At 35.4% G+C, this 21,621-nt stretch overlaps 1 protein-coding gene and 1 pseudogene across 2 annotated transcripts; both read right to left on the reverse strand.

Moving 5' to 3' along the window:
- Positions 1-1,104: 1,104 nt before the first annotated feature.
- LOC125189648 (transcription factor GTE2-like) lies at positions 1,105-5,441 on the reverse strand (the record flags this gene model as incomplete). The annotated part of the gene is made up of 4 exons (XM_089066558.1): positions 1,105-1,154; positions 1,260-1,509; positions 1,594-1,863; positions 5,412-5,441. Coding segments are annotated over 4 exons (600 nt in total), but the record flags the coding sequence as incomplete, so codon positions are not given.
- Positions 5,442-14,911: 9,470 nt separating this feature from the next.
- On the reverse strand, positions 14,912-17,385 carry LOC125215770 (plastid division protein PDV1-like; annotated as a pseudogene). Its single transcript, XR_016136720.1, has 2 exons — positions 16,993-17,385; positions 14,912-15,693 (listed from the first exon to the last, which is right to left on the reverse strand). The product of XR_016136720.1 is annotated as a plastid division protein PDV1-like (transcript).
- Between the last annotated feature and the right edge of the window lie 4,236 nt (positions 17,386-21,621).

The following is a 21,621-nucleotide window of genomic DNA, read 5'->3' on the forward strand; positions in this document are numbered from 1 at the left end:
AATTATAAGTGTTATTTTTTAGTTGTTGACATTTTAATACGAGTTATTGACATTCGATATTCTCGGTATTGATATGTGAATTATAAGTATTATTTTTTAGTTGTTGACATTTTAATACGAGTTGTTGACATTCGATATTCCGCCATTTTAGAAATGAAATGACGATAATACCCCTAGTTGGCATAATCATGTCAACTATACACATATAATGTCAACTATAAGTTGTTGACATTTGATGCAGCCACTCATTCATAATTTTCGTGCGATGTCAACAGCGTGTAGTTTATGTCAACTAGGGGTATTATCGTCAATAGCTTGCACATCAAATGTCAATAGCCTGCATCAAATGTTAACAACTTATAGTTGACATTATATGTGTATAGTTGACACGAATTGTATATGTAGTTGACATTATATGTGTGTAGTTGATATAAATTGTATATATAGTTGACATGGATTGTACACATAGTTGACATGAATTGTAAATGTAGTTGACATTATATGTGTGTAGTTAACATTAATTGTATATGTAGTTGACATAGATTAGTTGACATGCATAGTTGATATTAAAAAGGGGAGATAACTAAATCTTAGCAACTAATTTTCAAATGAGAAATATTACCAAACAATCAGAGTGCAAAATATTTCATGCTTTAATTTGGAGAAATAAAAGAGAGAGACACGTAACATTTTCCTCAAAAGCATAATTCTTTACGTATTTTCCGTTCCTTTCATACTTGATAAATCATCCAACAACAATAAAAAAATTGTACATTTAACATTTCTTCAATATCGAGAATATCAAATGTCAACAACTAACAAATAACACTTATAATTGACATATCAATACCGAAAATGTCGAATGTCAACAACTCGTATTAAAATGTCAACAACTAAAAAATAACACTTATAATTGACATATCAATACCGAGAATATCGAATGTCAACAACTAAAAAATAACACTTATAATTCACATATCAATAGCCAAAATATCAAATGAACTAAAACAAAGTTGAGATATCACAGTTAACAGGCAAGAAAAAGCAATAAAATTGCCAGACATCCAATTCAATCATCAAATAAAAGTTCAATCATCAAATTGGTCAATCATCTGCGTCGGACTCACTACCAGAGGAACTCCCTGAATCAGAATCTGTAAAAAACAAGCTCAAACGAATGAACATTTGTTTCTGTTTCCGTTTTCCATACTTTCAGCCCCAACACAATGTAGAAACGCAAGAAGAATCAGTATCAATACCACTCGAGGATGACGAATCGCTGCTTGAGCTGCCAGAACTGCTTGAGCTAATGCTGCCATTGCCTCTACCATCATTCTCCTGTCCAACAACATCATCATTCTCCTGCCCAACAACACCTTCTTTCACAAACTCAATCTCCACAACAACAGGGAAACTCGTTGCTGGCATATCGTCATCAATATCTACATCTTCTTCATCATTTTGTTTCATTATCTTGCCACAATCATCATTCTTGTCGCTCAATGCGCCCTACACAACATTACCAACAACATGAATAAACAGTGAAAACACCACAAAAAAGACAAAAATCTTGATGCAAATTTAACTTACCACATCAGCATCAGTAACAGGACTGGAGGGAATAGAAACTCCAGCAGTTGGATTGTTGTTCATCATCAACGCTTGCCGCTTTGTCTTGCTCACCATCTTCTTCGAATTGGTCACAAACCGATCAAGTTCCCACAGCGTTTCCGTATCAAGAGCCTCAATATCAAGCTCAATTTCATTGACATCCTGTGCCAAATACTCATCCCTCTTCCTGATTATCTGTACAAGTTGAGGCATCTTCTCTTGGGGTAAATTCTGCAACCCAAATCCAAGTTTTGTTGACATCCAATTCCTGATAATACTTCCAATTCTATAAACAAATCAACAATTAAGCTTGCAAAAAGTTCAAATCCTATAACAAAAGCAAATATTGGAAAATCAATCTCTCAAATGAGTTCACATCTAATACAATTGAATCATCTACTGCAAAAATATGGTAATATGGTTGCAACAGAAGCAAAAATCTCATAAAAATGTTGATAGCAAAAACACAAGTTAATAGCAACTCATCAAATCATGATCAAGGAAAAACAACTACTTAGTCTACAGTCATCACAGCAAGCACTACAAGGCAAAAAAAAAAAACAGAGACGTATCAAAATGCCTCTATTTTACAGAAATCAGTAAAACATGAAAAGAAAATAGATGAATTCGAATTAAAACATGGTACAACCACAACAAAAATGCTTGTTTCAAATAAATAAAAATGGAAAAGAGAACAAAGAAATTCACCTAAACCTGATCTACTTTCCCCAAATAACCACACAGTGTTAGCTCAAACAATCAAAACATGAAAAGAAAATAGAATTAGCCAGAAAAGTAGAAACAGAGTATGAGAGATGCGGTGAAATGAGAACAAAAATTGAAGTGCATTTCACCCTATCAAACGATTTACTCCCAAATTTAAACAGACATGCAGAGTGAGCTTTCGGGTTCCTGTTTTTGTGAAATACTCCCAAAGTTCACCATCTCCGATCAGCATTTCACCTTCTCCGATCACCTATATGTAGTTGACATTATAGGTGCGTAGTTGACATTAAAATTGAGAATCTAACTCTTAGCAACTAATTCCCAATTAGGAAATATCACCAAACACCTAGAGTGCATTATGATTAAGCTTGATTCCTCACTCCAACACAATTGATAATTTAAACCTAAAACTTTCAATTCCATAAACGAATTAATAATCAAGCTTGCAAAAAGTTCAAATTTTATAACAAAAGCAAATTTTGATGAATCAATCTTTGAAATCAGTTCATCCAATTCCATTATCTGGCGGTGGTATTGAATTTGTCTCATCTTTAATTGTTGAATCTGCAGCTGCAAAATCTTCAAATCAAATTCGTTGGATTCATTGAAAAGCAGCAGCTAATAAGATGTCATCATCACTCCTGTCAGCGAATCCAGCACTAAATTCCGGTAGATCGTCGATGAGGAGACGGAACAAGAAGAAAATCCATAGCAGCGATATAGCAGAAAATAACGATCAGCACCAAAACTCACCAATCGAATGGAAATCGGAGACGCAGCAGCAAATCTACTCGTCGAAGCTCCTCCAAGCGCTCGCCAAGTCCGGAACGGCGACGGCTCGCTCCTCAGATTCGCGCTCGTGATTCCGGCGAGCTGCCTGAACACGAAGTTGAATTCGCCGTCCGCGTTAATTGATTGATTATTAGATTTCGACTTCGTCAGCTTGTCTGCCGTCACTTTAGGCGACGGCGTCCGGCTCCCTGCTGTGGCAGCTTTTCCGGTGGAGACATGATCGAGCTGCCACCACCTCGTCGCCGTCATATCAGCGCAATCGCAGGCGCAGGCGGCGCTCAAACATGCGCTACATGATCGCTACAAGCTCAATTCACAGCTGCCACAGCCTCTGTTGTTTTACCACTCCGTTTCACCCTACGTTTCGAGACGGAAATCGCACACCGGCGCATCCACGCCGCATCACCCCCACGGCGGGCATAAGCTCTTCTTCAGCACTCCCCAATTGATGCCTCGCCGCTCAATTGCAGTCGAGATTGAGAGGTTTTCTTCTCTGTTTTGGGGATTTTCAGATCTAAACCCAATTTTTCTCTCCCAACAATGCGTCCAGATGCAAGGAATCAACATTTACCATTCTACCCTTTCATATTAAATTAATCTAAAAATATTTATTGTGTGGCAAAATCTGGACCACTCATTTAATAAAAATGAGTGGCTGATATTGCATCTCATTTCTCAATTAGCCTAAATAATCTCAATTGATCACAATCCTATATCTATATATATAGAGAGAGAGTGTTGTGATCAATGTCGAACCAATTTTAAAGACCAAACTAGAGACCAAATCTGGGCCATTAGATCTAGATTTTTTGATAAGATGTGTTGCTGTGAAATTTTTTTCGGCTTCATTACAAGCCCATTTTACTTCATTATATAGGTTTATTACTTCATTCTGTACTTCAAATGCTTCTACACATACTTCATTCCAATAATTTATTACATTATTCCATGTGTTTATTAAACCATGTTAGTGCCATAGCGTTGGTGATAGATATTGTAGAGAGAAAGAACGGCACGCGACGGCGAAACCACATTTACGTACTGGAATGAAGTAAAAACCTACTAGAATAAAGTAATATATTCTGGAACGAAGTTAAATCTTCGTAACATGTTAGTATGACTTATTTACCTTCAGATGAATTAAAATAGGCTCGTGATGAAGGCGAAAATAATTTATAAATTTCTGTATCTTATCCATAAAAAACTAGATCTAAAAGCCCTAATTTGGTAGGGTTCGGTGGTTCGGTCTTTAAGAGTGGATTTGTGGATAATGAGACTATATATATATATATATATATATATATATATATATATATATAGGGGTGCACTATGGTGCCACCATAGATAGGATAACACCATACCACCAATATAGTCCGTTAGATCTCATTTATGGACGCCTAGGATTAAGTTTCGTGAAAAAACACGGGTTTGCAGTCTACTATATTAGATATTGCAGTCGTGGTAAACTACAATATTGTTGTGGTAAGACTGCAATATTCAATGAAAAGCACTGCAATCTGGTAACGTAAAATTAGAAATTTCCTATTTTACCCCTCCGTGTTTTTACACGTGGCAGCATGACAAGCACACGATTTTCAGATCCAATGGCCTAAAATGTTGGTATGGTGTTACAATAAAGATAGTTGTCATCTTAGTACATCCCTATATATATATATATATATATATATATGAATTTCACAAAATTAATTGAAAATAATTTTAGGTGTAACTAAATTAATGTTATTGAAAAATTATTAGAGATTAGAAGGATAAAAATGTAGTGTGAAATTGCACATAAAGAATAGAGGAACAAAAACTTTGACTACAAAAAATTGGTATGAGTCAATCATAGTCTATATCAAACAACAAGAGACTTAAGGCCCTATTAGGATACAAATTTTCTTGTTTATTTATACGGAGTATAATACTATCACATTTTATGTTGTGTGAATTGTTGTGGAAAAAAATATATATCACAACATAACATATGATATTATAACCTCAAAATTCTTAACTCATATTTTAAAATATATAGTCCACACCAAAATATACTTTTACATGCAACATTTTTTTCTTGTTATCAATCTCGTGCACGAATTTCATTCACTGAATCCGCTATTGATAAATCATTGATGTGGTTATATTATGGAGTAGTATTAATTGATATCTACTGTCTGTCCTATGCAGTAGATCCGTTTTATTTTGAGCACTCGTTTTAAAAAATGATACTAATAAATAGTTAAAATGGAGAAAAAATAAGTAAGAGAGGTAATAATATAGATATGAATCTTTTCTATATTATTCTCTCTTTTATTTTACTTTTTCTTTATTTTAATTATTTAGTATTATTTTTTTTAAAATAAGTGTTGAAAATAAAATACTTCTACTGCTATAGAAGGACGGAGAGAGTACAGTAATAATTTGATGATATGCCTACGTGGGCCTTTGATCATAGTATCCCAACGAAGATAGAAATAGTCTCAATTGACCGACATCTCTTGCTTGTATTGGATTCATATTGACACGTTTAATTCTTCATAGTATTTCTGTAGTAGCGTGCGGCGTTAACGCGCTTCTTGTAATGATGTAGAGCGCTTGCTTGTAACGACTATATGTTTCTTGATTATTGAGAATATAGGGAGTAAAATTTTAATACGAGTACAGTTTTTTTTTAATCCTTTAAAATTAATGTAAGGTGTCTTTTCGAGACATTCTATGTTTAAGAAGATGATTTCGGATTTCAATTATTGTTTTCCTATTTTTTTTCCCAAATTTTAAAATAAAATAGAATAGTTGTTGAGATGCATGCAATTACAACAGTAGTGATATATTATCCTCTTATATGTCATGAGAATAAAATTTAGTCGAACTTATATATGATAAGTAAATGGTACAATGTTATTATTTGTAACTCTTTATTGGACGTAAACCGAGTTTTTATTTCATTATTGGTAAAAACTAATCGAGAAAATATGTTGGAAAATAAAAGTAATGAATATCTTGTCCTTAATCGGGTAATTTGTTATATCTAATATCCAAACGTATAACTGATTCATTTCCCGATCATGTATCCTAACTCGCAAATGTGGGTATCGGGTTGGGGTCGGGTATACCGTATACCTAGAACTCGGTATATTTGTTTTGTCATCCTATAGGTTAGATACATGTGTGATTTATCCAAAAAATGTAATTCGTGTGAATAGTGCTATTGAACATAGTGTTTAAAACATCTCAAAAGACCAACATTAAAAATACTCGAATTTTGTATTTGTGGATGTATATAATAGCCACAAAAGTACAAATCATTTTTATTCAATACAACTCACGAACTCAATAAGTTAAGAAGAATGAAACAAGCATAAGATATGTATTTTGACCATGAAAAGACAACGTCTATGAAACAGGTGCTATAGCTACTAAACACAACATAACAATTAATTAATGTTAATTCAGTTTTTTTTTCACATAAGGGAATCTAGGGTTTGTTGATATCTATTTAATAAATTAATAAAACGTTTTTGGACTTGATGATCATTGACTCTTATTCCCCAACTTTTCTACCACAATTATAATTATATATGTATCGTTACATTATCAAAATATATGATTTTTAGATATTTTTTCACAATTAGCTTTATTTAATCATTAATTGAAATGGTTTTTGTCGAGCTTAGCTTGAACTACTTATGTTGTTTCATGTTTGTTTTATGATCTCACTTGGCTCGATGGAAATGGAGGCCAAACTCCAAGATTCATGTATGATTCTTTGCATTTTTAAGTCGTTAATTTATTTTTCCAATCGATGTAGAATATTTTCTTCTAATTAAACAATTAACCATGGGCGTGCTAGCTCCAATACTTCTAGATATATATGATTGATTTCCTTTGGGATACGTGGTAATTAGTGTGACAAAACAAAACAAAATATAATATACTACTAATAATCATTAATTCATAAGGCTCACGAGTTTATATATAGTTTTGGGACAAAAATCTACCAAATGGGCTGAAAATAGAATAACTACAACTTAATTCTAAATTGTCTAACTTTCATCCTGAAAATTTAAAATTAAAGCAAACAAACGAGCAAGCATCACATTTCACATTATCTACAAAGTTGACATCACAAAAGTATTAAAAATATTTAAAAATGAGTCTTTTTCTATAGCAACTTATAGTTAGAGAAGAATTATCCAATGTGTCTTTTTAAAAACTCCCGTTTTGGATTTCACATAAAGAAGAACAACAAAGACCCACAAATTTATTAAAGTTTATTATTGTGCTGGTTTCTTTTTTTTCTTTTTGCTTTTCTTTTTTCAAAAGTAAATTGTGTTCAACACTCATTTACATTTATAGAAACACAACCTAATATTCAATTTTTCACCATGCAGTCCTTTACAAAAATAGGAATTTGGATATATCACGTATTTAGTCACATTTAAATCATGCGTTACTCGGCCACGAATTGGGAATTGCAAAAGAATATCGACATCGTGTCTTGTTCTATAAGAGTAACATGATTCCTAATTTCTTAAATTCAATTTATTTGATTTTCTAACTAAGAAAGAATTCAAAGAAGATAATGAGAATCCTTAAAAGAATGAAAGCTTTGCAACTATTTTATCAAGAAGATTAAATATGGCTCATCATTTATATCTGCGGTGACTCGAATCTCGATCTATTGGTTGAAAAGAAAGCGTGATGTCAGATGTGCACATTCTTAAAATGCAAAAAATAACAAAAAAATAAAATAAAAATAGAAGAGACTTTAATCCTGAAATGACAAAATAAGACGTTATATTGCATACACAAATGGAATGAATATAATCTAAATTAATAGCTTATTAAAAAAAATTCTTAAATTTTCAAAAATTTTAGAACATACATTATACCGCATTATCTTCATACTTACATGTTCTTTTCAGAGTTTGTGAATTATATAGTACAGTATAATTTTGTGAAATTCAGATCAAATTATAAGAGGGCACTTTATCTTTTTAAATCTTTATGAATAATTTTTCTTTTATCTTCACCATATTAAAATGGATTATGAGTGGCTAAAATTATGTAACGTAGATTATTGTATCAGTAAATGCGAGTGATTAATTGGATTTGAGAACAGATTAAGGAAATCTATATAATTCAAAAGAATTAATTAATATATAGACATAGTAATTCAATTGTTTAACTAGAAATACATTGTCCACAACGTAATAAATTATTAAGAATTGATTAATGGGAATTATGGGATGTAATGCCATATACTCCATTAATCGTATAAAATAATGCATATTTTGGTGTGAGATTTTGTAAAGAGTCGGTGTGTTTGTGAGTGATGAAAAGAGCCTCACATTATTAGTTTTACGCTAATTAATGTAGACAATGGTGGATTATATTTGAATTTTTTACGTGTACAAGGACAAACGTAGAAAATTATTTTAGTATGAGCTAGCTAGATAATCTAAAATTCAAAGACAATAACTTGCCTATGTTTTATTGTGATAAAAGAGGTTTGTATCCAATAATTCACGCAAAATACCAAAAATTCAAGGATATTATACGAATAAAAGAATTAGCTTGGTAAGGGTGGATTGACCCGAACGTCCCGAACGTCCCGAACGTCAATTCGTGGGGACTGAAAACTCTATTAAATTCGGCATCAAATTATTAATAAGATAGAATGGTTAACCATTAATTGCTGAGATTTCTCTCTTTTATGTTTACTTTTTGAGTCATCAAGCATTAATAATTTGCATGTGGAATGCATTAGTAGAAATTGAGTATAAAATAAATTACTACTCCTACTAGCATTTTGTAGTAATGTAGTAAGCTTCGAAGTTCGAATTATATGTCAATAATTAGATGAAAAATAATTGGGCAGCTCAACCACCTTACTACCACTTACAATATCTAAAGTGGGATTCAACTTGGTACTTCTGAGTCTCGTCTCAACTACAATACAAGACTTAATTAAAGCTTTAGGTTTAAACATAAATCTTAAATTAGGCTTAATTTCAGGGTCATGTTGCCCACCACTAACGAGCACGGCACATTTGTCATATTTATATATAATTGAAAATAAATGAATTATATTGCTTTTGTCATTTAGATACGTTGTATTGCTCTTATTTTGGTCTAATATGAGGATACATCGATTTTAGGCATCGCTCTAAAGTTTTGATTGAATTCGCTTATCTAGTAAGTACTTCATATGCCGACTGACACAACATCGATCACATTTAAATTCTAGAAAATTATCGACTATATAACTCGGTTTAAGGCTTCAATTTTGTTCTAATGACATCATAGGTACCAATACGTTATCTTAGTTATTTTGTTTTGTTCTAATGTTTGATATGTAAGACAAATATAAATACATAAAGTGGAGTAGTATATTTGAATAAGTTAGATATATGATGAAAACAAAAAGCAGTTGCATGTGTAGGTTGATAAATTATTAATCGCACGAGATCTCCAGGTTTTCTTTTAGGTTTCCTTTCCTTAAAATATGCAGTTGTTTTCTCTTTTTTTTAGGTCAAACACACATTAATATTTGATGCTAAAAGCCAAATAATGATAGTCTAATAATCTTATTAATAAAACTTTTGGTGGACATCATGTCGATGGTTTAGTGGGATTTGGCTTAGGCCATGAAGACTAATATGACACCCCAAAAGCAATATAAAATAATAAACATTTGCAAATCAAATTCAACAACAAAAAATATTAGTCCTACTATGATTCACACATTTTTTTACATATCTATATTAATTATCAAATTAATGTAGTAGCAAAATCTTGTCTTGGCCCAACCCAATGCTAATTTATCTTATAACCAAATTTATCTACCGGCCCAACAATCTATATGTTTGTGGGGTCATCAGCCAAATTTAATTTTACTACTTGCATACAACTTTAAATTATGTCTGTAAATTATCAAACCGCAAAAAAAAAATTTTAATTTTTTTTATCTGAATTTTGCAATCAATCAAGATTGTTGCATCGACATAGCTTGACAACTCACTTATATAGCACCATCGAACATCAACGCAAACAACATCACATTATACTAAATTCGTTTCTCGTTTTATCCCTCTCGTCTCATTCTTTCTTAGAGCATCAGCAGCGCGGCTCGCCACCGGCTCGATCTCGTCCCGGCGAGACGGGTCGGCGGCGAGACCGCGTTGCAAAACGCATCTCGTCCCGACAAGACGGGACCTCCCATCGCGCGTCGCGCGCGGAAGGGGCCGGCCACGAGCTGTCTCGCCACGCGCCAATGCCACGTGGCGCGCGCTGGCGCTAAGCGTGACGCCCACTCGCCGGCCCGCGAGTGGGCGTCATAATTATGACGTCATAATTTGTTTTTTTTTAAAAAAAATTGAAATTTCAAATTTTTTTTCAAACGGTCGAATTTTTATAAAATTTTTTAAACTTTTTTTAATTTTCTTTTATTATTCTATAAATACTCCCTTTCTCTTCCATTCTCCATTATACACACAAAAACTACACTAATCTATTCTTCTCTCAAATATCTTGTCTTTTTTCTCTCCAATTTTTGAAAAAATGTCCGGCGATGGAAACTCCGGCGGCCGTAGCTCCGGCGGGTTCGACTTCAACTCGTTTGGCGATTGGGCGGGCATGTACAACGTTTTGGGTACTACCGATACCGGTTCGTCGCCGGGCACCCAAGGCTCGACAACTCCGTCGGCGTACCAAACACCACATTTTGATGTGGATGCATACTATCGTCCATCTCCCCCCCCCCAAGGTACGGGCAATCGCCGGGATTATCCCAAATTCCGAAGAATTTTCCGGATGAACGCACTTTGGAATACCGGCCGATAGGTGGAGGCTCCGCCAGGATCAGCGTCAATGCCGAGGTCGCCGAGGAGGAAAAGGGCGACGACGAGGTTGTGGGGGACGGTGGCCGTCATCCATACAGCCAAAAGGAGACGTTGGCTCTGTACGACGCTTGGATCGTCGTCTCGTACGACCCTGTCGTCGGGAATCAACAAACCAGCTTGTGTTTCTGGAAAAAAGTCACCGAACTTTACAACGCACGAAGGCCGAAGAAGACCTTTTCCCGCAACATGAAGATCGTCCGCGGTCATTGGAACCGATGCGACAAAGATGTCAAAATATTTTGCGCGATATACAGGGTAGAAGAGGCGAATTACCAAAGCGGAGCCAGTGGTCTCGACATTCTGGGAGCGGCGTTGTGGGTCTTTAAAGACGACATCGGTAAAGATTTCAAGTATGTCGATGTTTGGTCGCAAGTCCACCACCTTGAAAGGTGGGTTGGCGGTGTCCAGTCGGGCTCGGGCTCGAAACGCAAGAAGCACACGGAGAAGGCAACACCTCACAAGAGGGCACGCCAACCGATGATGCAGGGGGCTTCCGGATCACGACGTCGGCCGCAAGGGACCAAGGCGGCGAAGGCGGCTAGAGCGAGGGGGAGAGGGAGGAGGGGCCGCGGCGAATCAAGCCAGGCGGGCTCGGGCTCCGGCACGGGCTCGAACACCCTAATGTCCATGTACCTGCTCGCCACGATGGCTGACACTTCAAAAATAAGTCATCCTCAGTTTGAAGCCCATATGGACGGAATTGAGCATATGAAAGCTCAACTTGGTATTCGGTCTCGATCTAACTTGGGTGCACCGCCACTGACTTCGGGGGATGATTTGCCGGTGGAGTAATTTTTAGAGTATTTTAATTATGTATTTTTAATTTTATTTAGGATTTTAATTATGTATTTTTTTTATTTTTTAAGCCTTTAAATTGTAATTTTTATTTTATTTAATGAAATGTGTTTTTATTAATTGAATTTGTTGAAATTAAAAATAAAAAATGAAATTGAATGAATAGTTAAGGATGTTGTGCTTAAAACGCACAACAGAACCCATGAAACGCAACAAAATCTTATAAACTCAATTCTTTATTTAAATTATTGTAGGCGGTGGGCCCATATACAGCCTTATTATAAACTCAATTCTTTATTTAAATTATTGTAGGCGGTGGACCCATATACAGCCTTATGTAAAATACATGTACACAGCAGTACAACACTTTACGCATATATACATTACGTTCCCCTTTTTCTAGTTACTATAATGAAAAATACGAGGAGTGTTATATTGCTAACTCAATGCTTAATTGCTAACTACAATTCAATAATAGCCATTAGATATTCAAATTAAAGGTCTAGATTATCAATCACGAAATGTCAATACGATCAACAAAAAACGTCAATAAGGATTAATTCTAATAAAAATCAATAGGGGTATTAATGTCAAGTTAGTTATAACTAACTTTTAAAAAAAATCCTAAAACATTAAATTCATATAACATATATCAAATTAAAGATAATTTTATAAGGATTCCAACGATATACTACATGCATATGTTCCGACGTCAAAATTTGAAAAAAAATTGAATTTTTTTTTTAAATTTTCGTATTTTTGACGAACAGATTTATGTCAATACACCTTACATAATATGTCAATATTATGCTTGAAAAATGTCAATATGAAATTGTGTTGACATTATTATGTTTTCGTGTTGATGTATTTCATACACTGTATTGACATTATATTTCTAAACCCTAAATTTGATAATTGCTATTATCTTTTTAATATTAAAAAATGAAAAACGAAATTACACATGGCCAATTGTAAAATGTCAATATGAAATTGTGTTGACATTATTATGTTTTCGTGTTGATGTATTTCATACACTGTATTGACATTATATTTCTAAACCCTAAATTTGATAATTGCTATTATCTTTTTAATATTAAAAAATGAAAATCTTATGGTCTTAAATTAGTTGTAGTTAGCAATTAAGGGATGAGTTAGCAATTGATCACTCCCCTGAAAAATACTTCGTATAAATTTTATTTTTGCATATTTCTTTTATTAAATACTAAAATATTATGAAATCAAAATTATATAAATTTGCATATTAAAATACTTACAAATTGTAACTATGATGTAATAAATATCGTAAATTTCATTATAATAGGAGTATGAAATATTATCTTATTTCCTCCGTCTATGACTAATTGAGCCCGTTTAACTTGACACGGGCTTTAAAAATATAGTGAAAAGTGAATTGAAAAAATATTCTACCTCCGTCCCCCAAATAAACCCACCGCCTACAATATTTTAAATAAAGAATTGAATTTATAAGATTTTGTTGCGTTTCATGGGTTTTGCTGTGCGTTTTAACCACAACAGCCTCTGCTATGATTTTTAACACAGCAGAGGATCCATATGCAGCCTTATGTAAAATACGCGTACACAGCACTTCATACGTATACATATTACTTTCTCCTTTTCCTAGTAATAATGCAAAATACTCCGTAAATTTTATTTTGCATATTTCTTTTATTTAAATACTAAAATATTATGAAATTAAAATTATGTATATGCATATTAAAATACTTATAAATTGTAACTATGTTGTAATAAATATTTGTATTTTTATTTTATATATGAAATACTAAAAATATCATGAAATTAAATTATATATGTACATAGTAGTATATTAATATACTTGTAAATTGTAACCATGATGATAAATATTTGTATAATTCATTTTATAAATATTTTATTCTTTCATATTGATTCAAATAAAAATTTTAATTTTATTTGGAGATGTTCCTATTTGTTACTCCCTTCATCCACGATTAATTGACACCAATTTATTTTTTCGTACGTCCACAATTAATTAACATTCATACTTTTTACTATTCCCTCTATCTTGAAAGTTTGCCCCATTTTTCCATTTTCGTCCGTCCATAAAATTTGTCTCGTTTCACTTTTTACCATTTTTTGTAGTAGACCTCATATTCCACAAACTCATTTCTATTCACATTTTATTATAAAACTAATATACTATAAAAATAGGACTCAGATTCCATTAACGTTTTCAATTCACTTTTCATTACATTTTTTAAAACCCGTGCCAAATCAAAGTGAGACAATATTTGGGGGATGGAGATAGAATATTTTTTCAACTCACTTTTCACTATATTTGTTAAAGCCCGTGTCAAGTTAAACGGGCTCAATTAATCATAGACGGAGGAAATAAGATAATATTTCATACTCCTATTATAATGAAATTTACTATATTTATTACATCATAGTTACAATTTGTAAGTATTTTAATATGCAAATTTATATAATTTTGATTTCATAATATTTTAGTATTTAATAAAAGAAATATGCAAAAATAAAATTAAATGGAGTATTTTTCATTATAGTAACTAGAAAAAGGGGAACGTAATGTATATACGCATAAAGTGTTGTACTGCTGTGTACATGTATTTTACATAAGGCTGTACATGGGCCCACCGCCTACAATAATTTAAATAAAGAATTGAGTTTATAAGATTTTGTTGCGTTTCATGGGTTCTGCTGTGCGTTTTAACCACAACAACGTCTGCTGTGATTTTTAACACAGCAGAGGTCCATCTCCCTTAATTAAGAGATGAGCTGAAAAATACAGTGGGGCCCATAAATAGTTAAAGGATAAGATGGTTAAGGAATGAATAAGAGATAGCGGTGTGGATGACCTTATATAAACTCTAATTCAAGAAGTGAAATTATTTAATTTATATTTTGCAATCAATCAAGATTGTAGCATCGACATAGCTTGACAACTCACTTATATAGCACCATCGAACATCAATGTAAACAACATCACGTTATACTAAATTTGTTTCTCGTTTTATCCCACTCGTCTCATTCTTTCTTATATAAACTCTAATTCAAGAAGTCAAATTATTTAATTTATATAATAGGACATCGTTTTACTATCTACAAGCCACCATTTCAGACACAACAGCATATTACTATCCCTGATATCTCCACCATACAAAATTAAAATGCCTCTTTCTGCACAAGATGTGATAATATGAAGATGAAAGTGCAACACCCTTTGTTTTGAGCTAAGGCTAACGGATCTCACTCATATTACCTAACCTACCAAAATGTGAGGAGATGAACAGCATTATGGATCTCCTCTTTTTCATCAAAGCACTAAACACTTCATTATTATCAGAAATCAAAGGCTGCCCAGGCCCGAGTAATCTCCAAAATCTCAGCCCCTAGCCAATGTGACGTCTAACTGTGTTAAACCATCACCACGCGAGTGAGGAAACTTTCTTTCTGTGGGAGGATCTTGCATCTTGTGGCTGATTTGATTTAGATGCAAAAATGCAAGCATGCTTATAGCAAGCAAAGCAGCATTCCCCACTATCCCTACCGTTTGATCCAGTTTGAGGGACTTCGCAACAAAAGCATAGCTCGAGAGAAGGAATTCGACAACTGCATTTGACCTTTTCCCTTTCTCTGGCACAAACTTTTCATTGGAAGGGTATAGATGTTCGGATGCAACAAAGGGGCTAGCATCACACGCATAGCCTACCAACGCTTGTGCTTCTTCAATGACTTTGTGCTTCTTACCTTGATGGTCAGCCAGCCTCATTGCAAGGATGATACGGCTTTTTTCAAGACGAGCTATTGCTGCATCTCTCTCTGCCTTCTGTTGAGATTGTACGGTCTGTAAAATGACGTTAGATGGGCTTGTTTAGCATTCCTTTTCCATAAACAACGTACTTTCATGCAATATTTTCTGAGATAGTGCAATTTACAAATGTAAAATCAAATGCAAACCGTACAAAATTCTTAGGATCACGCAAAAGAGCTATCTATATCGAGCAAGAGAAAACAGCGATCCATAATCCTCAAGCCTCGAACAGGCTCACTAAGGCAAGCGGATCAAACCACTTTCTAAATCCTAGAAAATCCTCTGTAAGCTAATTTCAAACATAAACGCCAAATGTTTCAACTTATAAAACTGGTGCCTTCAGCTACAGAAAAGCAATCTCAACGCAAGAAACAATTAAAGAACAAATATAACAGTGAAATTCTTTTATAAAGAAACAATTGAACAAATTAATTTTTCCAATGCAAGAACAAACTTCATGCAATAAATGTACTATCAAATGCAAAACCATACAAAATTTTTAGAATCGTGCAAAAGAGCTATCTATATCGAGCACGGGAAAACAGCGATCCTTTACCCTCGCAGCCTCGAACATGCTCACTAAGGAATGCAGATCAAACCACTTTCTAAAGCCTAAAAATTCACAGAGCTAATTTCATGCATAAACACCATATGTTTTACCCCATAGAACTAATTTCTTCAGCTACAGAAAAACTGTCTCAAAAATTCTCAGTGAAAACTTCAAATTACTTCAATTAGAAATCGAACTCAGTGATTTCTTCAGATACAGCAATGCAGTCTCTCAGCATCCATCTTAGTACACAAACACTCCAATTCACTTCAATTAGAAATCGAACTCAATGATTTAAACATGATGAATATTTCAAAAACAAACAATGAAATGCAACAAAATCTCAGTTCAAAATTGTCTCACCGCAGCATTGCCAGAAACCTACAGAGACATTCATGGTGGAAGATGTAAACGACATCCAAACTCCAGTCAGAAAAGAACATAATCCGAATTTAGCACAACCGGAATTCGAGATACATAGCATTAGCAAAGCATTCAAATTGGGGCTCCTATTGCACAATACTGATCATCAAACAGAGCCATTTAACAACAAATCCACCCCAAATTCTGCACTAAATTTCAAAACATTCAACAGATATTCGAGATAAGTGACAATGCATTCAAAATTGGTGCTCCTACGGCACAATTAACCCTAGCGATAACCAAACAGAACCATTTAACAGCAAATCCACTCCAAATTCTGCACTAAATTTCAATTCATTCAGTGTGTGAGCATTAAAAATACAGCTGAATAAATTCAAATTGACAATCTCAGCGCTCACCTGGAAGAACTCGAGCTGGTCTTCGAGATTCTCTAACGCCGTCCGAATAGATTACAAGCTCTTCGCCTCCAGAACCGCCGCGTCATCGTCGTCGGCTCGGAACTCCTTGACGAATACAAAGCCCGGTCCGGTTGTGTCATCCGGATAGCCATCGCGCGATTTCTTCTTCCGGTTGGAGGAAAACTGATCGGAGCTCCGGTTGTTTGTAGAATTGAGGAAGTGAGCTTGGGAGATGAAGTGGATGGCGTCGCTGAGCTTGTCGTGCAAATCCAATATTTTCTCGAGCACGGCTTCGATCTCGTCCACCTCCATTTCCCATTTCATTTGGGGGAGTGAAGAAATAAGAATGATGAATTGGTAGAGGAAGATATCCGCGGCAAAAAGGAGGAGATGCGGTTTAGCTAATTATTTGTCTAATTAAATCTAGAGCTGCCATGGGGTTTATAATTCGGATGGTTAACTATTGAATTGTAAGAGCATCCGCAATGGTCGGCTAGCGACCGGCTAGCCGATTCGTCGCGCTGGCCGATCGGCTAGCCGAACCATTGCAGTCGGCCATTGCAAAATCTGCGAGCGGATCGGCGTGGGCTCGCCGATCGCTCGGCGCTGGCCGAAACGCTAGCCGATCGGCTAGCCGCCATTGTGGAGGCCCGATCGGCCAGCGCTGATTTTCGATTTTTTTATTTTTTTTTTAAAATCATATATAAACGCGATTTTCGTTTCATTTTCATTTGCACCACTTGTTTTAACGAGTTTTCTCTCTCTCTAACTTTCTGTTCAAGAGCATCATCGAGCGATGGATCACGCGGGTGGTAGCGGTAGCGGTAGTGGTGGGGATCCTGAGGAGTACGAACGGAGGATGAACGAGGCTATGGAGGCCTACATGAACCGCGGGATGGAGCGGTACATGCGTATGGTGGAACAGCAGGCGATACCTCGCCCTCCACGAGTTGTCCACCACCGAGCAGTGATTGATCGGGATCACGTAGCTGCACATCAGCGGCTGTACGAGGACTACTTTGCAGAGTACCCGTGGTTTCCCGCCAACATGTTCCGGCGGCGTTTCAGAATGCGCAGGGAGTTGTTTATGCGCATCGTTAGGGCATTGGAGCGTCAATATATGTGTTTCCGCTTCAGGCACGATGCGGCTGGCAGACCCGGCCACACCCCTATCCAAAAGTGCACGGCGGCAATCAGGCAGTTGGCCTACGGAGGCGTGGCAGACATGTGGGATGAGTACCTCCACATCGGTGAGTCGTCAGCCCTGAAATGTCTGAAGGAGTTCTGTGGGGGCGTGATCAGCATTTTCGGTGAGCAGTACCTTCGAAGCCCTACTCCCGAAGATTGTCAGAATTTGATGCAGATGCACGGGGAGAAGCATGGGTTCCCCGGGATGTTAGGCAGCATAGACTGTATGCATTGGGAGTGGAAGAACTGTCCGACTGCCTGGAAGGGGGCCTACACGACCGGCTACAAGTCAAAGAACCCCACGATAATCCTCGAGGCCGTAGCTGATTACCGGCTGTGGATCTGGCATGCGTATTTTGGGGTAGCCGGGTCGAGTAACGACCTCAACGTCCTGAACTCGTCTCCCCTCTTCAACGAGAAGTGCCAGGGCGTCGGTCCAGCCGTCTCATTCGTGGCCAACGGCAACCGGCATGATATGGGCTACTACTTGGCGGATGGGATATACCCTCGGTGGCCGGTCTTTGTGAAGACGATCCGACAAACAAGCGATGAAAAGAAGGCCTACTTTGCGCAACGACAGGAGTCGGCGCGCAAGGACGTGGAGCGCGTATTTGGTGTGCTCCAGTCTCGATGGGCGGCAATCAAGGGCCCAACGCGTTTGTGGGATGTCGGATGCGTTTCCGAGATAATGTACGCCTGCATTATCCTGCACAACATGATCGTCGAAGACGAAGGCGTACAACTGACTAGTTGGGTCAGTGACAATGAAGCCGGTCCAAGCCACGGGACGGCCACCCCTAGTGTACGACAGGGGGTACCCCTCGATGAAGCCGGCCGACTCAAGGAATTTGCCAGCATGCGCCAAGTGGATGCTCATATTCAACTCCAAAAGGATATAATTGAAGAGTTGTGGGCACGGAGGACTGCACGACGATAGTTTTTTTTCTTTATTATGCATGTACTTTTTTTTTATCTATGTAACTTTTTAAAATGCAATTAATGAATTTTCCCGTACACGTGTCTAAATTTAATTCCGTATTTTAATCGTAATTTTAATTCCGTAAATGTAGTATATTTTGAATTGTTTTTATTGCGGCTGGCCTATGGCTGGCCTAAATCTGACGTGGCATGTGGTTTTTTTAGTGTTGCTGACGTGGCAGAGGAGAGAATGGCTGGCCTATGCACCATTGCGGATGCTCTAATAGGCGTCTACGATTCTGAATTGAAAACATGATATTTAAATGGAACCGAAATCATCACCTTAGGACAGTGGCGGATCGGGGGGGGGGGGGGGAAAGAGGGGACGGTACTAATTTCTTCTTATCCGGGCGTAAAATTACCATATCCGCTCCCTCCGTTTGCCCCAAGGTCGTCCCGGGAATCGAAAAAAATTGTCATTTTCGTCCTAAACCAACCTACTAATATATATTTCGCCCCATCCGTTTATCAATCCTGGATCCGCCACTGCTTTAGGAACTGTGGGCCGGTTCAGGTTCCAATATTTGGAACCACCGTTTCCGGACGGTTCCAAACTGGAACCGCGGCAAAACGTGAAACCGAGTTGGAACCATAAAAAACCGTCGTAAATTGGCGGCTTGGAACCGTGAAATAACGTAAAAAAATCGTCGAATAATCGCCGATTTGAAACTAAATTCAATGGTTTGGAACCATAATCGTAACCGTAAAACACCCTCGCGATTTGATTCCGATTTTGCAATTTCCAAACCGAAACCGACAATTCCGATTTCAGAATCGTGAGCATATCTAATTATATCTAGAACTAGAAGTGCGTTTTCACTTTTGAATAACAATGAATTGGTGGAATATACGTAATGCATTGGAGGATGGGGATTGCTCCCTATTTTTTAAATTTATTGTAAAATTCCCATTCAACATTGCTATCAAATGCAATACTATATTTGATTTGAATAAAAATATAAGTGCAATCCCATAGTTCATTGTTTGAAGTTCATGATAGAAGGCCCAAGCTCAATTGCTATATTAGTCATTAGTGATCTCATTGTTATTTTTATCAGTTTGTAACCGCCAACTTCATCATATATGGTATTTATGATTAATTTATGGGTAAAGATAAATTAACAAAAATTGTATAAACAAAATGCCCTTCAATTTTGAACCGGTTTTTATGTAAACCGGTTTTCTTATCAACTATTATTTCATTACTACATTATCCTTTTTATTATATATGTAAAGTCATATCACTCTCTACTTACATTGATTGCGTAATGTATAATTAAATTCTTGTCAAATTACATTGATTGGATATAGTACAATTAAATTCTGGCGCAATACAAACCATTCCATTATTTTGGGGAAATTTCAAATCGAGCTAATCTAATTTTCAAATTTCAAATTGTGTTTTATGCATGTCATAAACAAATCAGTTTAATAATGTATTTAGAAGTGCGATAAACATAAAAAATATAAGATTATTTTTTTAAATTTATTAAGAAAGTGGTTGAATCCTCAAAAATTTGAGTAATATTCATGGCTAATATATATGATATTTTGTACTAAGATATTTGAATCCAACGATGAAGACGAAATATTGTATACAAATGAGTCGAACAATGCCCCGGGGATGAAATTCAATTCCGAAAAATTGTATAAAGATGACACACAACTCACATGACGAGAAGATTCACAAAATGAGATAGTACGCGAAGGTTCACAAAAACGAGATGATATAAGAAGGTATTTGTTTGGATGATAACATTAAGAAATTAAGAAATTGAAAGTGAATAACTATTATTATTATTATTATTATTATTATTATTAATTAGATCTAAATAACTATTATTATTATTATTATTATTTCATTGGATGATAAACTGAAGATAATAATTATAGGAATATAGTCGTTTTTATAACTTAGAATTTCAAGAATGATTAAATAAAAAAATTAATTAGATGTAAATGACTATTATTATTCCATTGGATGATAACGTTAGAAATTAAGTTTATACAGTTGTTTTTATAACTTAGAATTATAAGAATTATTTAGCAATGAAAAACAATTGGATGTGAATGACTTCTAATATTCAATTGGATGATAACGTTTGGAAATTAAGTATATGCACATGCAGTTGTTTTTATAACATGGAATCTTAAAGATGAATTAATAAAAAATAATTGGATTAGAATGAATACTATTATTGCATATTTCGTTGGATGATAGCACTATATATATGCATATAGTCGTTTTTATGAAATTTTAATAATTATTTAGCAACAAAAAGTTAATTAGATGTGAATAGGGCTGTCAAATCGTGCGGGTTGGGTCGTTATCGTGTTACCCAAAAAAGTCAACCCTCTGTTAATTATTGTTCGTTAGTTTTACACGACACGATAACGACTAAAACATGATGTTATTATACGATTTAACATGATATTACACGATAAAATAAAAAATTATAAAAT

The sequence above is a fragment of the Salvia hispanica genome, chromosome 3 (genome assembly GCF_029641045.1).
Source record: "Salvia hispanica isolate PSC_SH4W2 chromosome 3, Shi_PSC_v1, whole genome shotgun sequence".
Taxonomy (NCBI): Eukaryota; Viridiplantae; Streptophyta; class Magnoliopsida; order Lamiales; family Lamiaceae; genus Salvia; species Salvia hispanica.